The following is a 27262-nucleotide window of genomic DNA, read 5'->3' on the forward strand; positions in this document are numbered from 1 at the left end:
TAACAAGGATTCTAATACCTGGAAAATATAGTATGAAATTTCTCCTTTGTGCTCACTGAGAAATATGAGTAAGTTTTGAGGCTTTTAAGCATAATTTAAATCAAACCAGAACCAGAAAAGAGAGTAATTTAAGTTAGCAAGTATCTTTTTGCCATAAATGATTAAGGATTGGATGACTAAGGGTAAAATTTAACTTTAAAATGGAGACTTTATTTTGTAATGAGACATGGAAGTAAATTATGGCAGTTCATTTTTTTTAACTTTGTCTGCTTTTGATTGTTTTAATGCTGTTCCATCTTGTATGGATTGCCAGGTCAAAGGCCAAAGCCCAAATGGAGCTGACTAGGGTGAAGTTGATAGTAGATAATTGTTACTAAAATGATGAATCGTGCTCCTTTTCTCAGAGTAAGTAAATTCATTTTAAATCTATTATCAGCTTCAATCAGAGTGATTATTTTACTAGAGTTAACAGTACCAAACTCCCTGTTATTGGCATGGTGACATAGAGCAGTTTTGGCTAGATGCTAAGGAAGTACTCACTTGAAATATTCATTGCCAAACATCCCTTATGAGATCTATACCAACTCTGTGTGTCACTCTGTTTGTTTACTGGGCTCTATTATGCATCCATGTCACTATAAAATGCAGATAGGGATATAAAGCACGTAGGGTGGGGGATAAACTTACGGGTCTTCAGAACACCATTATGGACAAAGTTAATAGGACGATTACTAAAATAAAGTGAAGTGGGCAAGGAGGTAAATAGTATGTCTCTTTATCAGGTGAGAAGGCTCCGTTTCATGTATTCAATAAATTGAGTCACTGCCATGTTCCTCTAGGCTCTAGGATATAGTAATGAATAAAGCAACATTCCCTGTTTTCATGGAGCTTACATGTGAGATAGGCAATGAAAAGAAAAATATATAGTATGTGATGGTCCTAAGTATTATGCGGGAAATAAAAAAAAAAAAAAGAAGGCAGATGGGGAGTATTGAAGCTGGTACAGGGTGAGCTTCCGATGGGGCCTCACTGAGACGGTGGCGCTTTGAATGCAGTCTCCAAGGAAGTTGCAGAGTGCACTGTGGGAAGAGTTTTCTATCCAGGAGAAGATTTTTCCAGACAAAATTCAAAAGTTTTGAAGCGAAAACATGCTGGTATGTTTAAGGAATCTCAGAAGATTATAGTCAGCTATTTAGAATAGCTTAGGCTATTAGCATTTTCAAAATTCTAGGATTCTACAAAAAGTTTGTAAGGAAATCTATATAATGGAAAACTTTTTTCATCTCATCTTATTTGGGGTGGTGGATTTTTTGCTGGGTCATTTACAATAGATTTCAGATGAGGGGTCAAAATACCGATTGAAAATGTGGTAATTTGATTCATCAAGCAATTAAATCACATACCACCTAATCTTTTCAATAGATCATTAATAGGAGTGATGTTCGAGCAACACGATCTGGTCAAAGACAAACCTCTGAAAAGAAAGTGTCCAACGAGAAAAAGGTAGCTTATTATTATAAGCTCTGACGTTGCCGCAACAATGCTTTAGTAATTACCGAAAGCATTTAATTTCATGGTTCCCGCAGCAGGGCAGCCTGCAATGCCCACGTGCGTGAGAACCACTCGGTCGATGACTCAAAGAGCGAAGCAGACCTCGGGGGCAGGCACCGCCAGTGCAGCCTCTGCGGGAGCAGCCTTGGCTGTGCCGGCCACGCGAGCGGCACGTGGTGAGAACTGTTCCTTCATCAGTGGCTGAAGTAGAATGCTCTGGTCCCTGAGGTTTTTCGTGTTCAGATTTTAAAGTCATCGTGTACTTCTTTGAGTAGGAAACGGGAGATTCCAGGTCCCCAAGACAGGTTCAGTGCCCCACCATCCAGTTAGCACACAGTGGGCGCTCAAGCGGTGAAGCGTGTGCATCGGTGGGCAGCGCCACAAAGTGAAGATTAATGGCCCCAGTAAATTACAGCCCATTTGTTTGGTGGAATACAGTGTAGCGTTTAAGAACGATCCTGTGAAAGACACTTCATGACATGGTCCAGGATGTATTAAGTGGGCAAAGAAAACAGGTCAAATTCTGAACAGTGTGATCACAATTCTAAAATATGTATGTGAATATGTGAACATAGGAAAAAAACTGGAAAAGCATACCCTGAATTGTCAGCAGTGATGATTTCTGAGTAAGGTCATCTTGAGTGATTTTTATTTATTTATTTTTTGAGGAAGATTAGCCCTGAGCTAACATCTGCCGCTAATCCTCCTCTTTCTTGCTGAGGAAGAGTGGCTCGGAGCTAACATCCGTGCCCATCTTCCTCTGCTTTATATGTGGGACACCCACCACAGCATGGTTTCGACAGGCAGTGGGTGGGTCCGCACCCGGGATCTGAGCACCTGGGCTGCCAAAGCAGAAGCGTGAACTTACCTGCTGCGCAGCGGGGCCAGCCCCTCTGGGGTGATGTTTTTTGCGCTTTGCTTTTCCTGATTTTCTATAATAAATATGCATTTGATAGTCAGAGGCAAAAGGTAAAATACTTTAGCACCTTTGGTTTTGTAAACAGATATCCTATACTTGGCAGGAAGTTTTATCTGTATTTATCGTATTTAAATAGGGTATTTTAAATAGGATATTTTAAAATGACTTTTAATCATAAAATCCATTAAGGCATAGATTCATATTGTTGCCTTTTTTTCTTTCCCAAATTACCTAGTACTTTTTAATTTTTTTCGAGGAAGATTGGCCTTGAGCTAACATCTGTGCCCATCTTCCTCTAGTTTATATGTGGGACAGCTGCCACAGCATGGCTTGATAAGCAGTGCATAGGTCCATGCCCAGGATCTGAACCAGCAAACCCCGGGCCACCAAAGTGGAGTGTATGAACTCAGCTGCTATGCCACTGGACCGGCTCCTTACCTAGCATTTTTAATGCAGAATTTTCTATCTAGTCAAAATGGATCTGTTATGTCATTTTTATTTTAGATAATATAACAGAAAGAAAAGTACCAGATCAAGGAAGGCCTGCCAAAAAGATCGAAGAAGAACCAGGCAAGGTAGAGTATAAGTATCTGTTTATTTCTAGACATTTGGAAAATCTCATTTTTATTTTCATGAAGCTGAAATTAAGCTTACAAAACTGCTTCAAGAGGTTAACCTCCACGTGTGTGAAAACCTCTTGAAGCACAAGGAAGCGTCAAGAGGGTTTACTGTTATGGTTTGTGAGGTGTCTCATCTTTAAAACCTTATAGGTAGAGAATGTGTAGTTTGGTTAACAGAAGAGAGAAAATAAAAACACAGCTGACGGAAACCTTCATGTGAGCATCGGCTAGGAGATGGGTGCAGTGGGTGAAATGCGTTGACTCTGGATTCAGCTAGGCCTGAGTTTGCCTATTGTCTCGCTTCCAATTGGCTATATAATCTTGGGGAAGCTATGAGTTTGTTCTCCCAGCTGTAACATGTAATATCTACACAGAGTAGTTTCAAGAATGAAATCACCTGACGTTTCTGACAGCATCTAGCATAGTGCCTGGTAGAGTCTTCAAAAAGAGCCACCATTTCGAGGACCCAATCCCTTAATTTATAATCCATGCTATAATTCCTTAGCCTTAAAAAAAAAAAACAAAGTTATGCCAAAGTGTAAGAAACCTGGCTAGGTTCTTACCAAAAATCAGACATAGATCCTCCAAGGAAGGCAGTACAGGGTGATCTTCACAGGCGAGCAGCTGGACCTCACAGCTCCTCCCTCAAGGTTGGTTTTCTCCTTAAGGATTATCGCTAGTGTCTACCTTTGCAGCCACACAGGCCTCAAGCACAGTGTTACCCTTAAACTCTAGTCCGGGTAGAAATACGTATCTCATTAAAACTCAGAAACGTAGAAACCTCTAAAAATTATGTTGAAATGAGTGGATTAAATTGGCAAAGGTGGTTGAAAGGTACAAACTTCCAGTTATAAAATAGGTAAGTAGAGAATGTAATGTACTGCATGGTGACTACAGTTAATAATATTGTATATTTGAAAGTTGCTAAGAGTAGATCTTAAAAGTTCTCATCACAAGAAAACAAAATTTGTAACTGTGCATGGTGATGGATGTTAACTAGACTAACTGGGGTGATCATTGCACAATATACAAATATTGAATCATGTTGTATACCTGAAACTAATGTAATGTTGTATGCCAATTATATTACAGTAAAAACAAAAAACTACCAAATAACAAATTGACTTGAAAAAGAAAATACGCTTCACATTTTATATGGTTAATCTTACTGTGCCACATTGAAAAATAGTTTTGCTCATATGATAAACTTATTTATAATAATCCAAAGTTATTAAAAAAGATTTTGTCCTTGACAATACTGGTAATCCAATAAACATTGGATTTCTGATTCTCAAACCTTTGTAATTATCAATATAATTTAAGTAAAAAGATACGTATTTGTTAGGTGAGTGAATTTTTCCACCTTAGTTTTCATATATTTTAATTTTTGGTAATACCTAAAACCTATTACATAGTTTTTTTAATATGGATTGGTTCTCCCTCTTTCTGGACCATAGCAATGGTTTATGTAGCTGGTCTTCTGACTCCATGTAAACATTTAATTGTATTTGTTTTTGTTTCTTAAATTATGTACGTGGGATATATCTCTTAACTTTCACATTTTCGGGCCTAAAAAATTGGTGGAATATATCCCAAGAAGAGAGACTCTCACTCTATTCTGTTTATTCACATCCAGGTCATGTCTTTTAAAGTTGATAGCGAAGTAAATACTTTGGAATCACAAACCAGTGTGACAAACGGAAGGGATCCAGATGGAGTCTTATCCAAAGTGGAAAAGTTACCTGAGACAAATCCTGCAGAAGTGAAAGGGAGGCCATCCTTCGCACCAGTAGATTTTCTGTTTCGGCCACCAGATGGTCTGAAGAGCTATGACGTAACACCTAGACTCCAACAAGCACCGCTACTTTGACAGCCAGTGACAGAATGAGATGTTATTAATGAATTCCTTGCTGACATGGAGAACGAATGCCTTTCTTAAATTTGGCCTGTGCTTTTTAAGTTATTTAGTTAGTAAACTATGTTCATTACAAATCATGAAAATTTGACCTCTCCAAAAAATTTTTCAGAAGGATACAATAATGTATTTGACAGATTTGATATTTTCTGTGCATTATTATTTTCACGATTCAATTTGCTTTTTTTTGCTTTTAAGAAGTGACTTAATTGCAACACTTAGAAATAAATTTTTAGAAAGAAGAAATTGCTATACTGCAGCTCAGACATGGTTTGGATTTTTTTGTTTGTGTTTTTTTTACTGAGTACTACTTTATAAAAGCTATCTCAAAAGACAAAATGATTAACTTGTAAAGTGGGGAGAAAAAATCAGTTTGAATCTTTACAAGAAATGGCAAGGTTGCTTTCCAAAGGCTGGCTGGCGGCAGATTGACCGAGAACTGCTCTGCGGCATCTGAGACTCCTAAGTGTGTATGTCCGGTTGAGAGGGCTTTGCATCTGTGGATCTCATCACAGGGGGCAGAGACGGGCCTTCCCGCTGGAGGTGTTTACGGTTTTTCCCTCTAGATTAGACATGTTTTAAAAAACAGAAACATATTTCTATTTTATCCCATGTTTTTAAAAAACAACATAATTTTGAAATCCTTCAGTGAGATGTATGGGTTCATGTTTTACGAAGTGTATTTTTGCTCTTGCTTAGTGATGAGGCTCCAGAAGTAACAAAAGAAATGTTGGCACACAAAAGTGAAACTTCAGTACATCAAGATTCCGACGAATTACGCCGTCCTTTGAGTTCTCTGACAGTTGGGAGCACAGGTATGGTATTTTCATGAATTTTTTACTTGTTTCTCTGGGTTATGGTTTATCAGAGATCGTTTAGAGTCTTTTCCACCATGTGTCTCACCATGTAGCTCAGGGTGTGATCTCAGGGTCAGAAGAGACGGAAAAGCATGGGGAGGGCTATCTGGAAACAGAGCTGGAATGAGGACTGCAGACTGAGAGGGGGACCGAAATGTAAATTTCAAGAGATGAAGAACATTGAGAGACACTGTAAAAGGAGATCTGATGAATGAAATCTTTGAGGCAGAAATAAAATTTTATTTAAATTTTAAATTTATTTACAATTTTAAATTTCAATGTTGAAAAAATTGAAGGATTTAAGAAATTTGTCTTGTGGGGGATGTCGTTATAGGAGTTGCTGCTTTGAAATGTATATGTAATGTTTTCTTTAATCTATAGATCGTGTCTTAAATAAAAATGAAACTACTACTGAAAATTTACATGGCTTTCCAATAAAAGAAGTCCCATCACTTGAAATAAAGGAGGATCAGACATCTCAGCAGCGACATGTGCTGCATTTCAGGTCTGTGCGTTTGTTCCCAGTGTAAGCATTTTGTATTAATGTCTAGACATTTAAAACCAAAATTAAACTATTTTAACCTTAATATAATACGTAGATGAATTAGGAGGAAACTGACCTTGAGTGATTTTTATTTATCTTTTAAATTAAAAATCTTTTTCAATGGCTAGTATATTCATGTGGTTGCTAACTTAAAAGATAGAAAGAGGTACAAGTGAGAAGCCTTTTTTCCAACTCTGCTCCCAACCCTACAGTTCGAACCTTCCACAGAGGCAAGTGTTATTCATTTCTTGTGAATTCTTCCAGAGATACATAATGCATATGTAGATAAACTTTTTTTAAATGTAAACAGTAGCATACTATTCTGTTTTCATTTAATGTTAAATGTAGGAGATATTCCATTTGAGTCCTTTAAGAACTTTCTCATGCTGTTTTTGTGTGTGTTTTAATGGCCGCATGGTATCCAATTGTATGGCTACACCACGATTTACTTAGTAGGTCCCTGTTGCTGGTTGTTTCCATTGAGTTCAATCTGGTAGTATTACTGTCAAGCCTGCAAAAAACAAGCCTGGATGCTTTTCAATCCTCTCCTGTGCAAATAAATAAAGACCTCAATTTACATTCCCTCAGCAAAATATGGGAGTTCCTATTTTATCATACCTTTTTTTTCAAACAAAGAAACTAAGTTAATGTTTATTTTACAAAAGAAGGATAGAGGGAGATGATGGTAGGCTCCTTGGCCCACTAAATCATAAGATAGGATTATGTTTCTCCAACTATGAAGACTGAAAATTAGAGTTCCTGTTTGGGAACCTAAAAGCCATGTCACCTAAATGCCTTGGACACAGATCAGAGGACTGCATCTGGAGAAAGGCCCCAACGCTCCACATCACACAGGAAATGATGACATACTATGTTCTTGAGTGAATGTAGCAAGGAGATTCTCACATCTTTTCCAATACAGTACTAACCACTTTTTTGGGCTTTGACAATCAAATAGAGGAGAAATATTATCTTCCTATACTTTTAATACTCATTTGTTCTATTATGAATGAGTATATTTCAGAGCCACTTCAGCTGTTTGTAGAACGTAAGGTTTTATGATTGTAAGGGATTTTAGAGATGAGCTAGTCCACCGTGTTGTTGGACTGAGACATTGAGATAATAAGCAATTTACCCAACTAAATAATGTCGGATCTAAGACAAGTCTCCTTTCTCATTAATTAAGTTTTCATTAGATATAAACAGCTAATTTTTTTCTTCTAAGAAAAAAAACTATCCTCAGTTTCTCCTGCTAAGATGCTTTTTATAAAGAGACAGATTCAATTTATCTTGGGCCGGGGTTTCTCAACTTGCACTACTGACATTTCAGATTGGATAATTCTTGTTGTGGGGCCGTCCTCTGCATCGCAGGATGTTGTGTAACGTCCCAGACCAGTAGCACTCCTCTGGTTTGTGACAAAGGTGCTCTAGACACTGCCAGATGTCCCCTGGGGGGCAAAATTGACCAGTGTTGAGAACTACCGCCCTTGGACAAGCAAAGCCTACTAATTAGAATCTGTGAGGCCCTGACACTGTAATTCCAGTCTTACAGGGTTTAGCTTCAACTTACTCTGGGCAGTTGGGTTGGTCTCAGTTCCATGGGCAATACCAGAAGTAAAGACAGAACTCAGGCATGTCTGGTTCTTTCTGTTTCATCTCTGATAAATGAGAATGGAAAGAACTAGAAATATTAGCTTGGAAAGTTGCTCTTGGCATTAACCATCCACGTAAGTTTTAGGTGTAGAAAGATGGACATGTATAGGATATCAACTTGTATTTATGGATTTTAATATATCACAGTTCATAAAATAAGCATCAGCTCTGGAAAATCGCTATTGTATAAGTGTCATATTGCTAGTACTTAGATATTAGTATGAGAAACATTTGTAAAGCTGAAACATGTCATAATTTTAGAAAGATTCTCTGATATGAAAGAGAGGAATTAATATTGACCGACTGCCTTGAGTGGGAAAGGAAGCTTGAAGTATAGATTCCAAACAAAGGGGAGGGAACATTTATGTTTTTTGTCTTAGCTTTGTTTATTTTATTTTATTTATGTATTTATTCTTTTTAGGAAGATCGGCCCTGAGCTAACATCTGTTGCCAGTCTTCCTCCTTTTTTTCCCTCTCCCCAAAGCCCTGACATATAGCTGTATATCCTAGTTGTAGGTCATTCTAGTTCTTCTGCGTGGGATGCCAGCACAGCATGGCCTGATGAGCGGTGTGTAGGTCTGGGCCCAGGATCTGAACCAGTGAACCCTGGGCTGCTGAAGGTGAGTGCATGGACCCAACCACTTGGCCACCAGGGTGGCTCTGCATTTGTTTATTTTAATATGTGTACATTTATCTGAAACAAAAATCTAGTGTTGCCGAACTTTATAGTTTTGTTAATCAAAATAGCAAGACTTTTCATTTCTCAACATACGTTCACTAGTATCTCTGTGCTAAAATGGTAGATGACTTATAAGGTGTAAGTAATTAGAATGTTAGCAATCATTCCTGGGAGTTAAACGTTTGCCTATTTATTGTTAGATTTTTTATGACTTTTTGAGTGACATCTATATCTAGTATTGTTTAATTATGCAAAATATTTTCTGAATGAAAATGACCTAAATAAATATGGAACAAATTTTCTGATATTTCCTTAATCTTATTTGGAGAAGCTTTTTAGAAAAAATCATTTGTGTGCTGTGTGAAGTCCTTAGATGCTGATGTACAGTGAGTTGTTTGAGGTTGAATTCTTGTAAAATACAAGGTGAGCAGAATGCTGTTTACTATGTAGCAACATATATGAGAATGAATATTGCTACGTTTTAGTGGGAACAGAAGCAGACAGTTAATGCTCAGTATTTGTATGACAAAGTTTTGTAGTCGATGTTTTTTTGTTTTGCTTTAAGGTAAGAGTTTGATTCTGGAAGCCCCAGGATATTTGGGGTGAGGTCGTCTTATCAGCTGGCTGACTTGCAATCAAGGTCCTGTTTTGTTCTCTAGCTTTTAAAAATCTCATCTTTTCCTTAGCAGAAGATCTTATTCCCCTCGCAGTTGGTCAAAAAAGACTCCTTAAGGCAGAAATATTCAAACGGCTTGAAGAACTGGTGGACAATTTGGAATACAAATGAGGCAAAAAGGATACCACCTGTGCAGACCTGGATGGGTTCTGGAACATGGCCAGCCTTCAGGTATGTGGCCAGGATTTGGAATGGCTTAACTTTCGAGTCGCATGTTTTTGGAAGTGAGGTAACAGTAGTAAAATGGGAGTAGTAGAGGCGGCTTAGGTATCTGTAATATTAAAGGAGATATTAGCCCCTTTACAAACTGTAAAGCACTGTCTAAATTTTATGGCTGCTGTCCCCTCCTCCTGCATACTGTCAGGGTAATTTCTATATGGGTTGGAAATTGAGATTCTATTCAGCTGTTGCCTAGTCTGTGATGATTCCATGTGTGCGAAAATGAGGACGAGTCTTCAGTAGCTGGGTCCATCGAGCAGTTATTGTCCCTGCTGTGTGTCAGGCGTTGTATGAGGAGCTGACAAATAGGCACATTCTCTACCCCAGAGGAGTTTATAGTTTTATCAGAGTCAGACATAGCCCTCATACCAATCTGGTGTAGAAAGCGCTGATAGAGGCCGTTACTAGGAAAATCAGTGAAGGTAGGGAGATGACAATTTCTAGCTTTTTGAGCTTATTTTAGAAATAAGCATATAAAATACTAATTCAAGAACCAGTGGCCAAGAACCATGAGACATTTGCAGACAGCCCGAAACCTGGAAGAAGGGGCCGCAGCAGCACAGGAAGGAAGCTGTCTGGATGAGGCCGTGGGCTGATCCAGGAGAAAGAACTTTAAAAGCAAGTGTTAATATGCTCAAAGAGACCAGGCATTTTTTCTGCCAAATGAGAACAGCTATGCAAAAAAGAACATTCAGAGAACGACAACAAGAGCTCTTTGAAGTTAAAAACTATATGAGCAGAAATGTAAGATTCACTAGAAAGATGGAATATGAAGCTGAGATCTCCCATAAATTAGAGCAAAAAGAGAGAGATAAAAGAGGAGAGACTAGATAAGAATATTAAGGGGACCAGTCTAGGAAGTATAATATCCAAATAACAGGGATTCCAGAAAAAGAGAACAGAAAAAATAGTGGAGAGGAAATGATCAATGAAATAGTTTGACATTTTCCTGGAACTGGAGGACCTGAATTCCAGATTGAAGGAGCCCATTGAGTGCCTAGCACTGTATGTCAGTGTAGACACACACCAATGCACAATGAAATATAATTGTACAACTCTTGGGATGAGGAGAAACATCTAGAAACTTCCAGAGAGCAAAAACAAGTTTCATACAAAAGGTCAAAAATCAGAATATCCCTAGATTTCTCAACAGCGACATCGAAAGCTGGGAGAACAAGGCCCTCGAACTTCTCGGGGAAAATAACACTCAGCCTGGTGTTGTATACCCAGCCAGTCACGCTTGAGGGTGGAAAGGCATGTTTCAGACACACACAGTCTGAAATTTTACCTCCCAGGCACCCTTTCTCAGGAAACTGAGAACGGCCCTCACAAAAATGAGGGAGTAAGCCAAGAAAGGGGAAGGAGCTGGGACAGATCCCCAAAAAGTCTAAGGGAATTGTGGCTGAGGTGAGTAAAGAGGGTGAGCAGCAGGCTTAGGAAGCAGCTGTTCAGACTGGAGCAGGAGGCTGGGGCTCGGCGAGATACTGTCTCTGAGGCTGAACGGAACAGAATACCCGAGTGGTTTGCTTTTCTAGTTGTATTAAGAGGGAATTTATACATACTGTGCAGACTTTAGAGGCAAATTGATGATAGATACATTAAAAAACTAAGCAAACAAAAAGCAAAGCAATGATGAAGTCTAGAGAAAAATGTGAAGAAACACAATATTCTGGTAATTATATGGCGCAGAAGTGAATAGTGTTTATGGAGTCACTTTATGACCAGTTGACATAATAATGAGTTGGTTCACTAGCATCCTTCAATGGTGACCAATTAATTTTGTCTTTCTTAGTATCATAATTATTTTATGGATTTAAAAGTATTTGTGTTGGCATCTTTTACAGTCATTATCTTTAGTGATGCTCATTTCCCAGTTTTGGCCAGTGGGAGCCTCTTCAAGTTGGCTCCTGGGGCTTTTATTTATTTTAAAGAGCTATACTGAGGATAAACAATCTACATATGATAAAATCTGCCCATTCTAAGTGTAAAAGTCAATGATGTTTAGTAAATTTACAGAGTTGTGCAACCGTCGCTGCAATCCAAACTTAGAACGTTTTCCTCACCACAGAAAGATGCCTCTTGCCTGTTTTCAGTCAGTTCCCATTGCCACTCCCAGTCCCAAGCAACCACGAGTCTCCTTACTGTCTCTGTAGATTTGCTTTTTCTGAACGTTTCATTCTAAGAATCACCCAATATGTGGTCTTTTGTATGTGGCTTCTTTCCCTCGGCGTGGTGTCTCTGGGGTTCCTCCATGTTGCAGCACATGCCTGTACTTTGTTCCTTTCATGGCTGAGTAGCGGTTCATGGAGACATCAGTCTGTATCGTCCAGTTGATGGACATTTCCACTATTTGACGATTACGAATAATCTATGAATATTCACTTACAAATCTTCATGTGGGCATGTTTTCTTTCACTTGGGTAGATATGGCTGGATCATGTGGTAAATTTCTGTTTAACTATTTAAGAAACTGCCAAACTGCTTTCCAAATTGATTACACCCTTTCACGTGCCCGCCAGCAGTGTGTGAGAGCTCCTGTTGCTCCGCATCCTCACCAGTGCTTGCTCCTGTCTCTCTTAGTATCGGCCATCCTGTGGGGTGTGAACTGTCATATTGTAGATTTGATTTGCATTTCCCTAATGAGTAATGATGATCAGCATCTTTTCATGTGCTTATTATTAGACATTTGTATGTCGTCTTCGGTGAAATATCTATTCAAATCTTTTTGCCCATTTTTAATTGGGTCTGTCTTTTTATTATTGAGTTGTAAGTGTTCTTTGTATATTCTGGATACAAGTCCTTTATCAGAAATATTTGCAAATATTTCCTCCCAGTTTGTGGCTTGTTCTTTAATTTTCTTAATGGTATCTTTTGGAACACAGCTGTTTTTAATTTTGATGAAGTTCAGTTTATCAATTTTTTTAATGTTGTGATTTTGGCATTATTTCCAAGAACTCTTTTTGCCTAACCATAGGTCACAAAGATTTTATCTTATGTTTACTTCTAAAAGCTTTATCTCTTTCACTTAGGTCTGTGAACATTTGGAGTTCATTTTTTAAAAAAATTAAGTTGTGATTAATTATTTTTTGCTAGGAAAGATTTGCCCTGAGCAAATCTGTTGCCAGTCTTCCTCTCTTTTTTTTCCTCCCCAAAGCCCTGGTACATAATTGTGTATTCTAGTTGTAAGTCCTACTAGTTCTTCTGTGTGAGCTGCCACCACAGCATGGCTACTGCTAGACAAGTCATGTGGTTCCACACCCAGGAACTGAACTTGGGCTGTCGAAGCACAGCATACTGAACTTTGACCACTAGGTTATCAGGGCTGGCTCTGGAGTTCATTTTTGTGTATGGTGTAGGAAAGAGCCCAAATTCATATTTTTTCTTGCAGATATCCACTTTTCTCAGTCCTGTTTGTTGGAAAAAACTATCTTTTCCTCACTGAATTGCATTGGCACTTTTGTTGAAAATCAATTGGTCATAAGTGTAATCCTGAGTCTTTTTGACATTTAAATTTTTTTGAGAAAGGGAGATTGAGAGTACCTATTTGTATAAATGCAAATAGAGTACCTATTTGTATAAATGCAAATAGAGTACCTATTTGTATAAACGGAGACTCAAAGCATATTTACCCAACTGTTGACAGTGGTTACCACTTTGAGGAGATTGGAAATACCAGAAGGATGGGATCATACATTCCCATCCTGCTAGTATGTATATTATTTGAATCCTTTAAAATGAGATTGTGCCAGGGTCAGCCCAGTGGTATAGTGGTTAAATTTGGCACACTCCACTTCATTGCCCCAGGGTTTGCGGGTTCTGATCCCAGGCATGGACCTACACCACTCATCAAGCCATGTTGTGGTGGTGACCCACGTACAAAATAGAGGAAGACTGGCACAGATGTTAGCTCAGGGCCAGTCTTCCTCAAGCGAAAAGAGAAGAGGATTGGTAACAGATGTTAGGGCCGATCTTCCTCACCAAAACAATAAAAATGAAAATAAAATGAGATTATGTCAAGAGAAAGAGAAGGCAAGCTACAGACTAGGGGAAACTTTTGCAAAAGACCTATCTGATAAAGGACTGTTTTCTAAAATATACAAAGAACTCTTAAAACTCAACAATGATAAAACAAGCAACCTGATTTAAAAATGGACAAAAGAACTGAACAGACAGACACTTGATCAAAGAAGACAGATGGATGGCAAGTAAGTGTATGAAAAGATAAGATGCTCAACATCATATGCCCTTAGAGAATTGCCAGTTAAAAGTAAAATGAGACACTAGTACACACTTATTAGAATGGCAAAGATCCAAACCGCTGACAGCACCGGATGTTGGTGAGGATGTGGAGCAACAGGAGCACTCATTCATAGCTGGTGGGGGTGCAAAATGGTGCAGCCACTTTGGAAGACAGTTTGGCAGTTTCTTACAAAACTAAACAGAGTCTTACCATACGATGCTGCAGTCACGCTCCTTGGTGTTTGCCCAAATGAGCTGAAAACCTGTGTCCAGACAAACATGTGCACAGATGTTTATAGCAGCATTGTTCATAATTGCCAAGACTTGGAAGCAATGGATATGCTCCTCAGTAGGAGAAGGGATAAATAAACTGTAAAAAAAAACCAAAAAAACAAAAAAAAAAACGGAGAGATTGTGTTCACACTGTATAATTTAGGATATCTCTCCTACCATAATAGTTTGGGAGTTATTCACATATGACATCCTTTATGTAGATTTTTAACATAAAATAACAATGAACAATTTTACCATAAGAATTCATTTGAATACAAAATTGACAATGACAGTCTAATTTTATGTCAGCAGTCCAAGTCGTTGTCAATTTGTTTGAAGCTTTTGGGCATTAATTTGTAAATTTAATATGGTTAGCATTAATCTGATAAACTTGTGCTTCATTTATTAACAGATACAGGATCTACGCCAGAAATTCAACAATCTGACCATACTTGAGGAGTGTGGATGGGAGAAAGCCAGCAATACGAGCAAAGATGTGTTTCAGGTAAATTTGTGGATTTCTAATATAGACTTTTACTTTAATGAATTTAAGCTTTAGAAACATTTAGCTTCAGGTTTTTCATTTCACAAAACGTGTCATCTATTACAATGTCCTGATTGTCTTGAAGAGTGAGGAAAGGTCAACACAAAATTCAGGATGGTTATTTCTGGCGGGGGAGGTGGGGCTGAGATTGGATTTGGTCCTCCTGAGAGCTTCTGAGTTGCTAAGTAACGGTATGTACCAGTGTGTTTTATTCTTTAAACTGTACCTATACATTGTTTTGTAGTAATAATAGCAGTAGTACATAATTTATATAATGTGCCAACTATGCTTCCCAGGCCCTCACACACATTGACTCAGTTAATCCTCACAACAGTACTGTGAGGTGGGTGCCGTTATCCCCGGGTGGGGAATCTGAGGCCAGGAAGACTCGAGCACGTGCCCAGGGTGGAGCTGGGTTTCTCATTCCAGAACCCATGTTCTTAACCCACAGGTTATGCCATCTCTGCTTTCTATACTCTTGTGCGTGATATATTTCAAAATGAAAGAACTTTTTAAGTAGAAAAGAGGAACAATGACTCTTAGACTCTCTCTCTTCTTCCCAAATTTTATCATGTAAAATTTCCTATTTTCTCTGTAAAATTGGCTTTGTTGACATGATAGATTCCATTCTTATCTATTAGTACTAATTTTTTTCCCAAAATATTTTAACTCCAAGCTTTTGGTTCAGAATTGCTACTTCTCAAGCCAGCTTGGAGCCCTGCCACTTTTTCTTTTAGATTTTAGAAAAATGCCTCTGGTTGTAAAATCAGGTTTCTAAACTGGTACTTTATTATGCTGTGTAATCCAAATAAAAACTCTGTTTTGAATTCTGTCTTAGGAGTTTAAGATGTTAGAGTATTAAAGGATTATTGTAGGATTGTTTTACTAATGAAGTCTCCTTATTTTACTAATGAAGTAATGTCTTAGTAAGACGTTAGTAATGTCTTACTAATGACAAAGGCCCTGAGGACAGTGACGAGATTGATTGAATGAATTTCAAGTCTGTTAAACAGGAAGGATGCTGGGACATTTGGACCTGCCGTGCGCATTTCTTATCGGGTGCTTAGTCCTGGGGACATAACACCATCAGTGACGCAGATAACGGCTGTGTCAAGACAGCATTATGTCGGAGCCTTGTAATTCTGCCCCTTACCACCAGTGTTTCTCTCCTACATTATTTTATAGGCCACCGTTAAGACTACTGAATTTTCCATCAGTTTTTAGACATGTTGAAGGGTCCTATCTTTGTTTACATTAAACGACAACCACAACTAACTCCTTGAGGGCAGGAACTTTGTCCTTTACCTTTGACCCCCAGCATGTTTAGCACATACTAGGAACTTGATAAGCATAAGATGGATGTGTGAAATATTTTAGGCATGCTTTATTCATTTTTCTTATAAGATGGTAATGAGTTGCTTTAGTAAATGTCATAATTTCTCTTTGTAGGAAAAAGTTGTCTCGGGTATAGCGAGTGAACCAAAACATGATGATGCTGGGATCGCAGATGGGGGTCGCCTCGCTGCTGTGAAGAAGGCAATGAGAGAGAGGATGCAGCCGGGAGAGCGTGCTGAGGGCGTGGGCTCTGCGGTGCCAAAGGAAGTTGATCATAAAGCGTTTGACACTGGATCTTTTAGAATTGAAAGTCCCGTTAAATCATTCTCAGGTTAGTTTTTCTGTTGAGACTACTTAAGAAACGTACTTGGGTTGGATGGGAGCTTGTACAGGAGGTGAAAAAGTTTTCACAGGAAGCAATATAAGCTGTCTGTGATTTCTGGAAAATAGACCACATCCTCACCACCAAACACTTGCAGATTTTGTTTGATGGATGGGATTAGATTACCTGAAGTGACATATCTCCTAAAGTTGCTTTTCTGTGTTTTCTAAGTGACTTCACTTCCATTATTAGCCCCTAACCCCAAGGTCCTGGGAGGAAGGTCCCAGGTCCCAAGAGGGAAGGGCGATGAGCATGAGGAGTGAGGTGATTTCCTTCAGGTTGGTGCCAGGCTGGATGAGAATTTCAGCAGGAAAGGAAGCTTAGGCACCAAACCATCACACTTCTCTGGCTGTTCTTAAAAAATGACGCTTAGGGAAGGTGGGTTTGGTTTTATTTTCATTTGTATCAAAACTTTTGCCCAGATCTTTTTGAAACACAACAGGCCAATCCACAGACAGAAAGGGGACTCATGGTTGCCAGGGGCTGGGCGTGGGGAATGGGGAGTGACTGCTACAGAACCCGGGATTCCCTTGTAGGGGGATGTGAATGTTCGGGAACCAGACAGTGGTAATGGTTGTGCAACACTGTCTATGAAATAAAGGCCCCTGAATTGTACATCTTAAAATGGTTAAAATGCTGGTGGAACTTTATGTGAATTTTACCACCATAAAAAGAATGAAAGTATCTGCAGTATGATTTAGTTTATGTACAATTCTAGAAATCCCTAATCAATAGTGACCACAGGGAGCCTGGGGCTGGGGGCGGGAGGGATGAGAATGAAGCAGAGTTTAGGGGCCAGTGGAGACGCTCATCATGCTGACTGTGCTGACGGCTTGACAGGCCCACTGGAGCTCACCAAACTGTCCACAGCAGACACCCACTGCTTCTCGCCCAGCAACCGTGCCCGGAGAAAGCCGCCAAAGAAGTAGAAAAGCTACACAGGTTTCAGCTCGTGGGGTCACTTTCATGCTCCCACACGAACATGCAAAGCGAGGGCCACCTCGCCAATGGGGAGTGATCGCCACCCATAATGTTCAGAGAGAACACACCCAAGCATAGAACAGCGTGCTACTTCTCATCCAAGAAAGGGAAGAAATTAAATATGTGTGTACATACACAGATGTATATTTGTAGGTATTTGCTCATATTAAAAAATAAAGGATAAGCCAAATTTATGAAAACTGTTACTTATGGGGGAGGAAGAGAGCAGAGTTGAACAGACAGGGGTAGACTCTGGACTTATGGGAATATATCTGGTTTGTGAGTTTTGACCTTGGAACCATGTACGTTTTTACATACTTATAAAACAAAATTTAAAAACATACTTTAAAAAGGCGATCTCTAACAGAAGAGAAGGGGACACTTCCGATCTTCCTCTTGGACCAGTGTTACCCTAATACCAAAACCAGACACAGGAATCACAGGAAAACTGCCAGCCAGTATCTCTTCTGGATACGGACACAAAAACCATCCACAGAATACCAGCCAGTGAAATCCAGCCACGCAGAAAAAGGACCACACACGATGGCCAAGTGGGATTTGCTCCAGAACGCAAGGTTGGTTTAACATTGGAAAAACCAACTCACGTAATGCACCTCATCCATAGAATAAAGAACCAAACCACACGGGCCTCTCAACAGACACAGGAAAAGCATCCGACCAAGCTAACATCTTTTCTTGATAAAAACGCTGACCAAACCAGGAATGGAAAGGAAGGTCCCCAACCCGATAAAGGGTATCTGTGAAAACCCACGCTCACAGCATGCTTAGCGGTGAAGGACTGGATGCTTTTCCCAAGGGCAGGATCAAGAACCTCCACTCTCGGACATCAACACCACACCACGCTACAGGTTCTTCCCAGAGCAGTCGGGCGCGACGAGGAAATAACAGATCCACACCGGGAAGGAAGAAGCGAAACTATTTCTAGCCGCAGGTAACATGATCATGTACACACAAAATCCCAAGGAATACGCTAAAACACTATTAGAACGAATAAATGAGTTCAGAGGACTGCAGGATACAAGATCAGTACACAGGAATTAATTGCATTTTTATACACTTGCAATGAACAAGCTGAAAATAAAATTCAGAGAAGCATTCCAGTTATAATAGCATCAAAAAGAATAAAATGCTTCAGAACAAATTTAACAGAAGATGTGCAAAACTTATACTTGAAAACTACAAAACATCTTCGAAAGAAACTAAGACCTAAATGAGTGGAAGACGTCCTATGTACATGGATGAGAAGACAGTAGTAAGACGGCCATACTCCCCACACCGATCTACAGAGTCAACGCGAGCCCAGCAGAACCCCAGCTGGCGTCTCTGCAGAAACTGACAAGCTGACCCTAAAATCCATAAGGAGTTGCAAGGGTCCACGGAGAGCCAAAACAAGCTTGAGAAGGGACTCACACGTCCCATTTCAAAACCGACTACAAAGCAGCAGTAATCAAGACAGGGTGGAACTGGCATAAAGACACAAGGACAGGTCAAGGGCTAGAATCAGAATCCAGTACTAAACCCTCATATTTATGGGGAACTGATTTTCAACAAGGGGGCCAGGGCCGCTGGACGGGGAAAGAATGGTCTCTTCAGCCTTGGTGCTGAGACAACTGGATTTCCAGACGTAAAAAATGGAGTTTGACCGCTGCATCACTATATTCAAAAATTAACTCAAAATGGATCAAAGACCTAGACGTAAAGGCCGAAACTAGAAACTCTCAGGAAAAAACAAAAGCAAATCTTCATGACCTTGCATCTGGCAATGATTTCTTGGATATGACGGCAAAAGTACGGGCAACAAATGAAAAAACAGATAAAGTGAACTTTATCAAACAAACAAAAACTTTTTGGCATCATGGAAGACTATCAAAAACTGAAAAAAGGGGTCAGCCTGGTGGTACAGTAGTTAAGTTTGCACACTCTGCTTCAGTGGCCCAGTGTTGGTGGGTTCAGATCCTGGGCACAGACTTACACACCGCTCAACAAGCCATGCTGTTGCAGCAGCCCACATCCAAAATAGAGGAAGACTGGCACAGATGTTAGCTCAGGTCCAGTCTTCCTCAACAAAAAAGAAAAGGTTAAAAAAGACTCAGGTCAATTCTCAGTTTTTCAGGTGCTGAGTACATATAATTAAAAAAAAGAAAAAACAACTCAGAGAATGGGAAAAAATGCACACCAAGTATTGGATAAGGGACTTGAATCTAGAATATATAAAGAACTCTTACAATTGGACAATAAAGTGACAATCCAGTTAAAGAACGGGCACAGGATCTAAACAAACATTTCTACAAAGAAGATGCACAAATAGCCAATAAGCAGATGAAAAGCTGCTCAACATGACAGTCTTCAGGGAAATGCGAGTCAAAACCACCAGGAGACACTTCGTGCCCCCTAGGACACGCTGTCTACAATCAGCAAGACACAAGTGCTGGCGAGGGTGTGAGAGATCGGAACCCTCCTACGCTGCCGGTGGGAATGCAAAATGGGGCAGCTGCTTTGGGAAATGGTCTTGTGGCTCCTCAAAGCGTTAAACATGGTGTCGCCATGTGTCCCAGCAATTCCACTCCTAGGTGTGTATATCTGAGAGAACCCTACACCTGCACACCAAGACTCGCACACGCGTGTTCCAGCAGCCCTGTGCACCACAGCCCAAAGGTGGGCCAACCCAGACGTCCATCAGTTGATGAATGGATAAATGCACAACGGAACGCTGAAAGGACGTGCTACTGACACACGCCCCAATACAGACGAACCTTGAAAACACAGGCTCACTTGTATTTTTGCTTTATTTTGCAATAAAGCACTTCCTTTATTGCTCCTCGCTTTACCGCGCTTTGCTTTATTGCGTTTTTCACCAGATGCTCCACCAGCAAAGAGAAGATGACTTGCTGAAGGCTCAGGTGCTGGTTAGCATTTTTTAGCAATATGGTATTTTTTAATTAGGGTATGCACTTTTCTTTAGTCATAATGCTATCACCCACTTAGACTACAGCATAGCATAAACCTAACTTTTATCTGCACTCGGAAACCAAACAATTCGTGTGACTTGCTTTATGGTGACATTCACTTTGTTGTGGGGGCCTGGAGCCGAGCCCCCAGTGTCGCCCGGGTCTGGCTGTGTGCTGAGGGAAAGAAGGCAGACACAAAAAGCCACACATGGTATGGATCTGTTTACATAAGATGTCCAGGATACTCGAACCTACAGAGACAGGAAGTGGATTAGTTGGGGGTGGGGGAGGGGGGATGACAGCTAAAGGGTACAGGGTTTCTTTTAGGGGGTGACAAAAATGTCCTCCAGTTGACTACGATGATGGCTGCACAACTCCGGGCATACACTGCATTGTGCTGAGTTGTACGTTTTAAATGGGTGAACTGTGGTCCGAGACTTATATCTCAATAAAGCAGTTCCAACAAGAAAAGAGGACAAGCCCTAAAAACTGCAAGCAAAAGGAAGCACGTGAACCATTCAGCAGGTGAACAGAACCTGCTCACAACACACATGGACGGAGGGTCAGCATCCAGAATAGGAAGAGACATTCCAGAGGGGAGGGTGGGGATGAAGAAAGAGAGAGAAAGAGAGAGAAAGCACCCCGGAAGCACAGGGGCAAAGGGGAAGCACAAGCACCCCAATGCGGCCTGAAGGCGGAGCTCAGGAGCACAGCCCAAGGCAGCCCGATCCATGGGGGAGCGGGACGCGTCAACGCCAGCACCCAGGAGGGGCCGTGCCAGCCGCCGGCTACACGGGAGCCTTCCCACGCGGCTGAGGCGATGTGGGAAACCACGATTGTGCTCGTCTACATGTGTCTACACATGTCAACATGGATGGCCTGGAGACATGCCACCGAATTTCAAAACCAAATGGTGAGACAATGCACGGGGGATCATGTGTTAGGCTAAGTTCAAAATCGACATGTTGCTGCGCATGGACTGTGGGTCCACTAGCACCCACCCTACACAGGGAGAGACACGGGGCAGGAGGGCGCAGAGGAAGGCCCAGGCTGGACCTCAGGGGATCAGTTGCTTAAAAAATGCAAAGGTGAACGCTGCTCCATCTGGGAGGGCAACAACGCACAGGCATGTCTGTCTTCAATATTTGGCACAACCGTTAATACAGAGTCTCCACTGTGTTTCAGATCCTGAAAACAGAACACAAGCACCAACCCGTGAACGTGGTGCTGCCCAGAGGCAGCACGCAGGGCACCCACCTTGGCCACCTTGCCCATGTCCTCCATGGTGGCTCTCTCGTGCGGAAACTGGGCGAAGGTCCGCTCAATCTTGGCGATGACGGCATCGACGTTCACTGTCCCCTGCGGACGGCCTCGGGGGAAGTAGAAGGTGGGGATGCTCTGGCTGCTGGCTGGTGGCAGGGGCTCCTCCTTTGTCTGGACCTGAGAAATGAGACAGGTGGTGAGGACTTGGGAACAGGAAACATCGTCCTCACATGAACCCGTAACAGACAGGGGCGGCACCGTTCTCAAAGTGAGCGCACGGGGCCACGGAACCCCAATGTGCACAGAACGCCAGACAATCCTGGGGGCCAACTCCAGCCATGAGGCCACCCGCATCCGAAAGGTCACACACCACAAGAGAGCGTCACATACCACTGATCCACACTGCTGAGCCTCCCCCAGCCCTGCCTCAGTGTGACCCCGCAACAGTGACAGCTGACGGCCCAGGCTGCCAGGGAGGCTGGCACAGGTCCTTGTGGGGAGCCTGCCCCGCAGTCCTCCTGGGGTCAGGGTCCTCCAGGCGGGCCGTCAATGGCGCTCGCTCACAGCCAGGACAGGTGTGGCCTCTCTTTGGGGCCCACACCTGCAGTCGCTGGTTCCCACGTGTGCCTCCCGGAGAATGGGACGTACGTCTGTCACCTGACCTGGGATGGCCCTCCGGGAAAGGATCTGGCCCTGCAGCCTCTTTCTCGCCACAAGGCAGAACGGCAGCTGAGCCACCCCAAGTGAAGCCAGCACCTTCAGCAGCAACTACTTCGGAGAAGTTTGACCTCCTGACATGCTTTCCAAGACACAGTGGTGTCGGGACGTGCCCTCGGGGATTCAGGGAGCTGACCTGCTGTGGGGCTGTCGTTACAGGCGGAAGGGGGGACTCTGTATATAAAACACGGTTGTTTAAAATGCCCCCAAGCAGAAAGAGCTGTTCAGTGGACCCGGTTAAGGAATGACTGCCGAAAGTTGGCCCCAGGCCGGGTCTGCAGCACCGAGGGGGGAGAGGCTCTGAATCTCCTCTGAGGCCGAGCCCATGAGGCTCGCTGTTCCCACTACGGTGGGCACGGTCGCCCAGCAGGACTCAGCAGCATCTCCCTGCTGACTCAGGAGAGGCCTTCTGGGGCCAGAAACAGCTCCTGGGAGCCGGGTCGTAGACGGCCGCCGAGGACCAGGCACCCGGTCGGCCTCGACGGGCAGTGACGGGGAGGCACAGTCTGGCCCATGGACGCATCTCCGGTCTACACCCTACATTCTCTAGGGCTGGGGACACGAGGCCACAGTCTCAGGAGGCAGGAACAGCCCAGCGTCCTACTGGGGAAGGACTGGACTGAGCAGCAAAAACCCAATGCCTGAGGCCACGGGGGCTGATGGGGCCGGGAGTGGGCAGATGGTCAGGAGAGTGCACTGTGAGGGTCCCCAACTCAACAAGGTCTGGGGAACCCAATGCACACGGGACACCACGGGACCACATAGGACCTGCAGACCCTGAGCGTGCAGGAGACACACACACAACACAGCAGGCCGAGGAAACACCACAGAGGGTTCAGGGCCGGCCCAGTGACCGGGCACAGCGTGGTTCTTACCCAGAGGAATGGCACCGCCAGCAGGCCCGAACGCCCAGGTGGGGGGTCCCCTCCATGCGCCACGGGGCACTCACATGTCAGCCACCCTCCCCAAGGCCGAGTGACAGAGCACAGCTCATGCAGCCGCCGCCTCATGCCACAGGGACCAGGGGCTGGAACACCAGACACCAACAGCACTACCAATTTGCCACCAGGATACACAGTCAACACGGCTCCCCACTGAAACCTGCGGGTGTCCTACACATCTCGTCCTGCAACGGGGGCCTCTTCGCCACCCAGCTGCAGCCTCTGGGACCGGCTAGTGTCCTCCTCAGTCCATCAGTCCATCTCAGGGACGGCCCATGTTCTCTCAGTCACGTCTCGGGATGGCCGCACGTCCCCCTCACTCATGTCTTGGGATGGCCCCCCACGTCCCCTCAGTCACGTCTCAGGATGGCCCCACGTCCCCCTCAGTCACGTCTCGGGACGGCCCTGCATCCCCTCAGTCACGTCTCAGAACGGCCCTGCATCCCCTCACTCACGTCCCGGGACGGTCCCTCGTCCCCCTCACTCACGTCTCGGGAGGGGCCCATGTCCCCCTCAGTCATGTCTCAGGGTGGCCCCGCATCCCCTCAGTCACGTCTCAGCATGGCCCCATGTCCCCTTCAGTCACATCTCGGGACGGCCTCGCGTCCCCTCAGTCATGTCCCGGGACGCCCTGTGTCACCTGTCTGTTTTCCCTCCAGCACTAGGAGGAGGAGTCACTTGTAAACGCTTTCTGTCCTGCCCCACTGACGTGACCCACAGACGACAGCAACACGTCCAGAGGTGTTGCTGTCCTGAGTCTGCTGTACTGGGGGGCTATGGGGAGAGCCTGCAGACGCACGACAATGAGCCCTGTGATCACAACAGGGCAAATAAAACAGTCAGGGGTTTGACGCAGGGTCACCTCAGTGCTGAGAGCCGAGAGGCAGATGTGGACGGCACGGTGATCAGAAAGGAGAGGCTGCAAAGGGCGGCCCTGAGGTTCCGGCACCTATTGCAGGCCGGCTGTGCTGAGCGAGGTGGATCTGCCATGGACGGTGGGAAGCACGAGGACCACACTGTGGACTAAGCCTCAGAGCAGAGCAAAGGCTGGACGATGACCTCGGGCCCACCCTTCACGAGACTCGGCCCGAGTCAGCACCCAGGGACACAGGCTGATCCCCCTCCTCCCAGCCCGGGATGTCCTGTTCCACGGGGATTGGGTTACAGTGTCAGAATCACTGAGTCCTGATGTGACAGCCCTGCACAGCAGCACTGAGCCAAAACCACACCCACCGTGGCCCAGGGACAGGCGGGAGGGGAAGCCACACCCAGAGCTGCCTCCTTGGAAGGAGAGGGTTCGGTTCAACAGATCTGCTGGGGGTGCCCACGATTCGCTTTGAGGAAGATAACTTTTCCCCTCGATTTCTGGAACAAAGACTGAGGGCCATTTTTCATTTTTTTAATTTTTTGTGAGGAAGACTGTTACTGAGCTAACATCTGTCCCAATCGTCTACTACTTCATATGAAGGAGGCCGCCTCAGCGTGACTTGACGAGCGGTGCTAGGTCTGCGCCTGGGATCCGAACCCGCGAACCCCAGGCCACCGAAGCGGAGCCTGTAAACTTAACTGCTGTGCCCCCGGGGCAGGCCCCTGAGTGCCTGTTTCCTTGCCTTGTGGCGGTGGTTCCGTTTTCCCGTCTTTCTCTTTTCTTCTCTCCCGCGAGGCGGAATGAATTGCGAGCCCAATGCCCTGAGCTGTCGGCCACAGTCGCTGCCCTTGTACCTTTGTGCAATACGGTGTTGGTGTTTCCTGAGCACCGACCACATCTTCCCATGAGCCATCTCACTCAACTGCCGCGTTCAGGACAATCTGTGACTGACGTGCCACCAGCATCCTGTATTCACGGTGGGAAAACTGAGGCACAAGGAGTCTGGCGCTCCAGGCAGAGGGCAGGGCACCTACACTGTGGGGTGGCTGCCCCTGGGCTGGTTCTGGAGCCGTTGTCAACCATGTGCCTTCTCCCCAGTCCATGGCTGGGCTGACACAGACCCCTGGGCTGCTAAGTCACAGGGACGTCGTTCGCTGCTGGTCAGCGCTAGGAGGCCGCGCACCTGGTCACCTAGGAAAGGACAAGGAAGAGGGATGACAGCGCTGCTACGCCTCCATGCAGACACACTGCTCGGCCTCTCGCCTACGACCAGGTGTGATTCCTGAAAACGAGGTTGCTGTCACCGTGTCAGCCGGCTTCTGCCAGACCCGTTACACAGTTAATACTCAGGCCGGTCCTGAGAAATGGACTTTGACAAAATGGACAGAACGTGACAAAGAACTTAAATCAAATCTTCCTGCGGCTGTCAGTGCACAGCAATCCACCACGAGGCTCACCCTCGCCCCCCTGGCTGGCCCGAGCGTCCCCATGGGTGCCCTCCTCCCCCTGGATGGCCACAGGCACACTCCAGCTGGCGACGGCGTGATGCTGACTCCACCACACGAAGCCCTGAAAGCAGCGGGGTGGGCTCACTGGGGCGTCCTGGACATGTGGTGTCAGGCCCTGTGTCGCTCACGCCCACTATCTGTGCCCCCCTCCTGTGGAGACATAGGGACATTTCCTGCCCAAGGGCTGCCAAGCGACAGCTCTGGAACCTCGCTGGACACTCACGAGGAAGTCTGTCTTCATCTGCACAAGTCACGCGTGGCGACCAGACCTCCTCATGAATCCGCAGTCTACGCAGATGCGAATCCAGGCTGGGATCCGCGAGCAAGGCTTTGCCCTGGGGTCCTGGCGGCTCTGCCTGGGGAAGTAACGTGGCCTTTGTGCCCTGGTGACCTCGCGGTGACCCGGCCGCCACCACACGTGAGGGGAGGGCGGGAGGCCAGCATGCCCCTTTGTGGAGCAGCAGCAGCAGCAGCGAGTGCTCGTGGCTCCTGTCCTAGGCGTGAGGATACATGCAAGCACCTCCTGAGGGGGCTTTGGGGGCCTGGTGTCCCTGGTGCTGGTGTCTGCACACACCACAGTCCTAAAGGTGGGCGGTCCCCACCACGGGCTAGGCGCCTGTCCTGCGTTGTTTAAAGGTGAGCGAGTGCAAGAAGCTTACAAAGGCCCCAATCTGAATGGGAGCACAGGGAGGCAGCCGGCACGGCCTCAGCACCGCAAGAGTGTGGCTCGTCCACGTGCTCCTGCGGGAGGAGCTCCGGGGGCCACCACCATCTCCGACACCGCATTCCCTCCTGCCCCGTCAGCAGAGGGCGCTGTCAAACTGAGGTTCCGCCGTCTGGGGGAACTAAGACACCACACAGGCATCATGCTCCACCCCCACCGTACTCTGAACCAGGTGGAGCATCTCCTCATTTGTCTAAAAGGCAAGGACACCATCTTCCCTGCCCCTTCTCTACTCCACGCTGTGCCATCATTTCTGTTCCTCCTCTGACCATTCCCAGGGCGGCACGTGTCTTCGACTTTGTGAGTTTTGTCCTCCGTCCCCAGGCCCCACGTCTTTTTATTTACTTTGTGACGTCTGTCACCACACGGGAGTTTTTAGATCACGTTTGTAGTCGGCTTCATTCTCTCGTTGGTCTAACAGATGGTCCAAGGCAGCACTGGGAGCTACTTTATGACATCTGAGCACGTGCCCTGTGCTCACGAACTCAGAACGACTGGCACCACGGGGACAACGTCTGAGCTCTGTACAGTGGCCCATCGACCCTCCCATGGCCCTGCTGGGCGGGGAGGCCTCGGACAACAGGAGAGGCCAGAGGTATAGAGAAGGACATGGGGGGCCAGTTCCAAGGAGGATGGACACCGGGCCCCCGTGATGCAGGCTCGGCCGCAGTCCGAGAGGGAGAAGCTGATGGGCCACCCGGGCAGAGGGGCCAGCCTGGGCCAAGGGCACGGGGAGCCCCAGGTCCTGTGTGGGCCTCGCAAGGGGCAGAAACCACGCGTCAGGAGCAAGTTCACCAAACCTCTGTGGGTGGAGACGCGCCAACGTGTCTTCCGAAGCTGCAAAGACTGAGCACTCTAGGAGGCAGTATTCACACTGCACGGGAT

General features: G+C 44.7%; 1 protein-coding gene and 1 long non-coding RNA gene across 2 annotated transcripts in view; one reads left to right on the plus strand and one right to left on the minus strand.

The window, feature by feature from the left end:
• The window catches only part of LOC123284659 (serine/threonine-protein phosphatase 2A regulatory subunit B'' subunit beta-like), a 55626-nt gene that overhangs the window by 20026 nt on the left and 8338 nt on the right, over positions 1–27262 (minus strand). The window contains exon 2 of the mRNA XM_070503400.1: positions 21614–21796. Within this exon, the coding sequence (XP_070359501.1) occupies positions 21614–21796 (183 nt within the window). The remainder of the gene's footprint in view (positions 1–21613; positions 21797–27262) is intronic.
• On the plus strand, positions 2492–7074 carry LOC139042839 (uncharacterized). The gene is made up of 2 exons (XR_011499986.1): positions 2492–3045; positions 4727–7074. It is a non-coding gene; the product is annotated as an uncharacterized lncRNA (long non-coding RNA).

This window comes from Equus asinus, unplaced genomic scaffold (assembly GCF_041296235.1).
Source record: "Equus asinus isolate D_3611 breed Donkey unplaced genomic scaffold, EquAss-T2T_v2 contig_1, whole genome shotgun sequence".
Taxonomy (NCBI): Eukaryota; Metazoa; Chordata; class Mammalia; order Perissodactyla; family Equidae; genus Equus; species Equus asinus.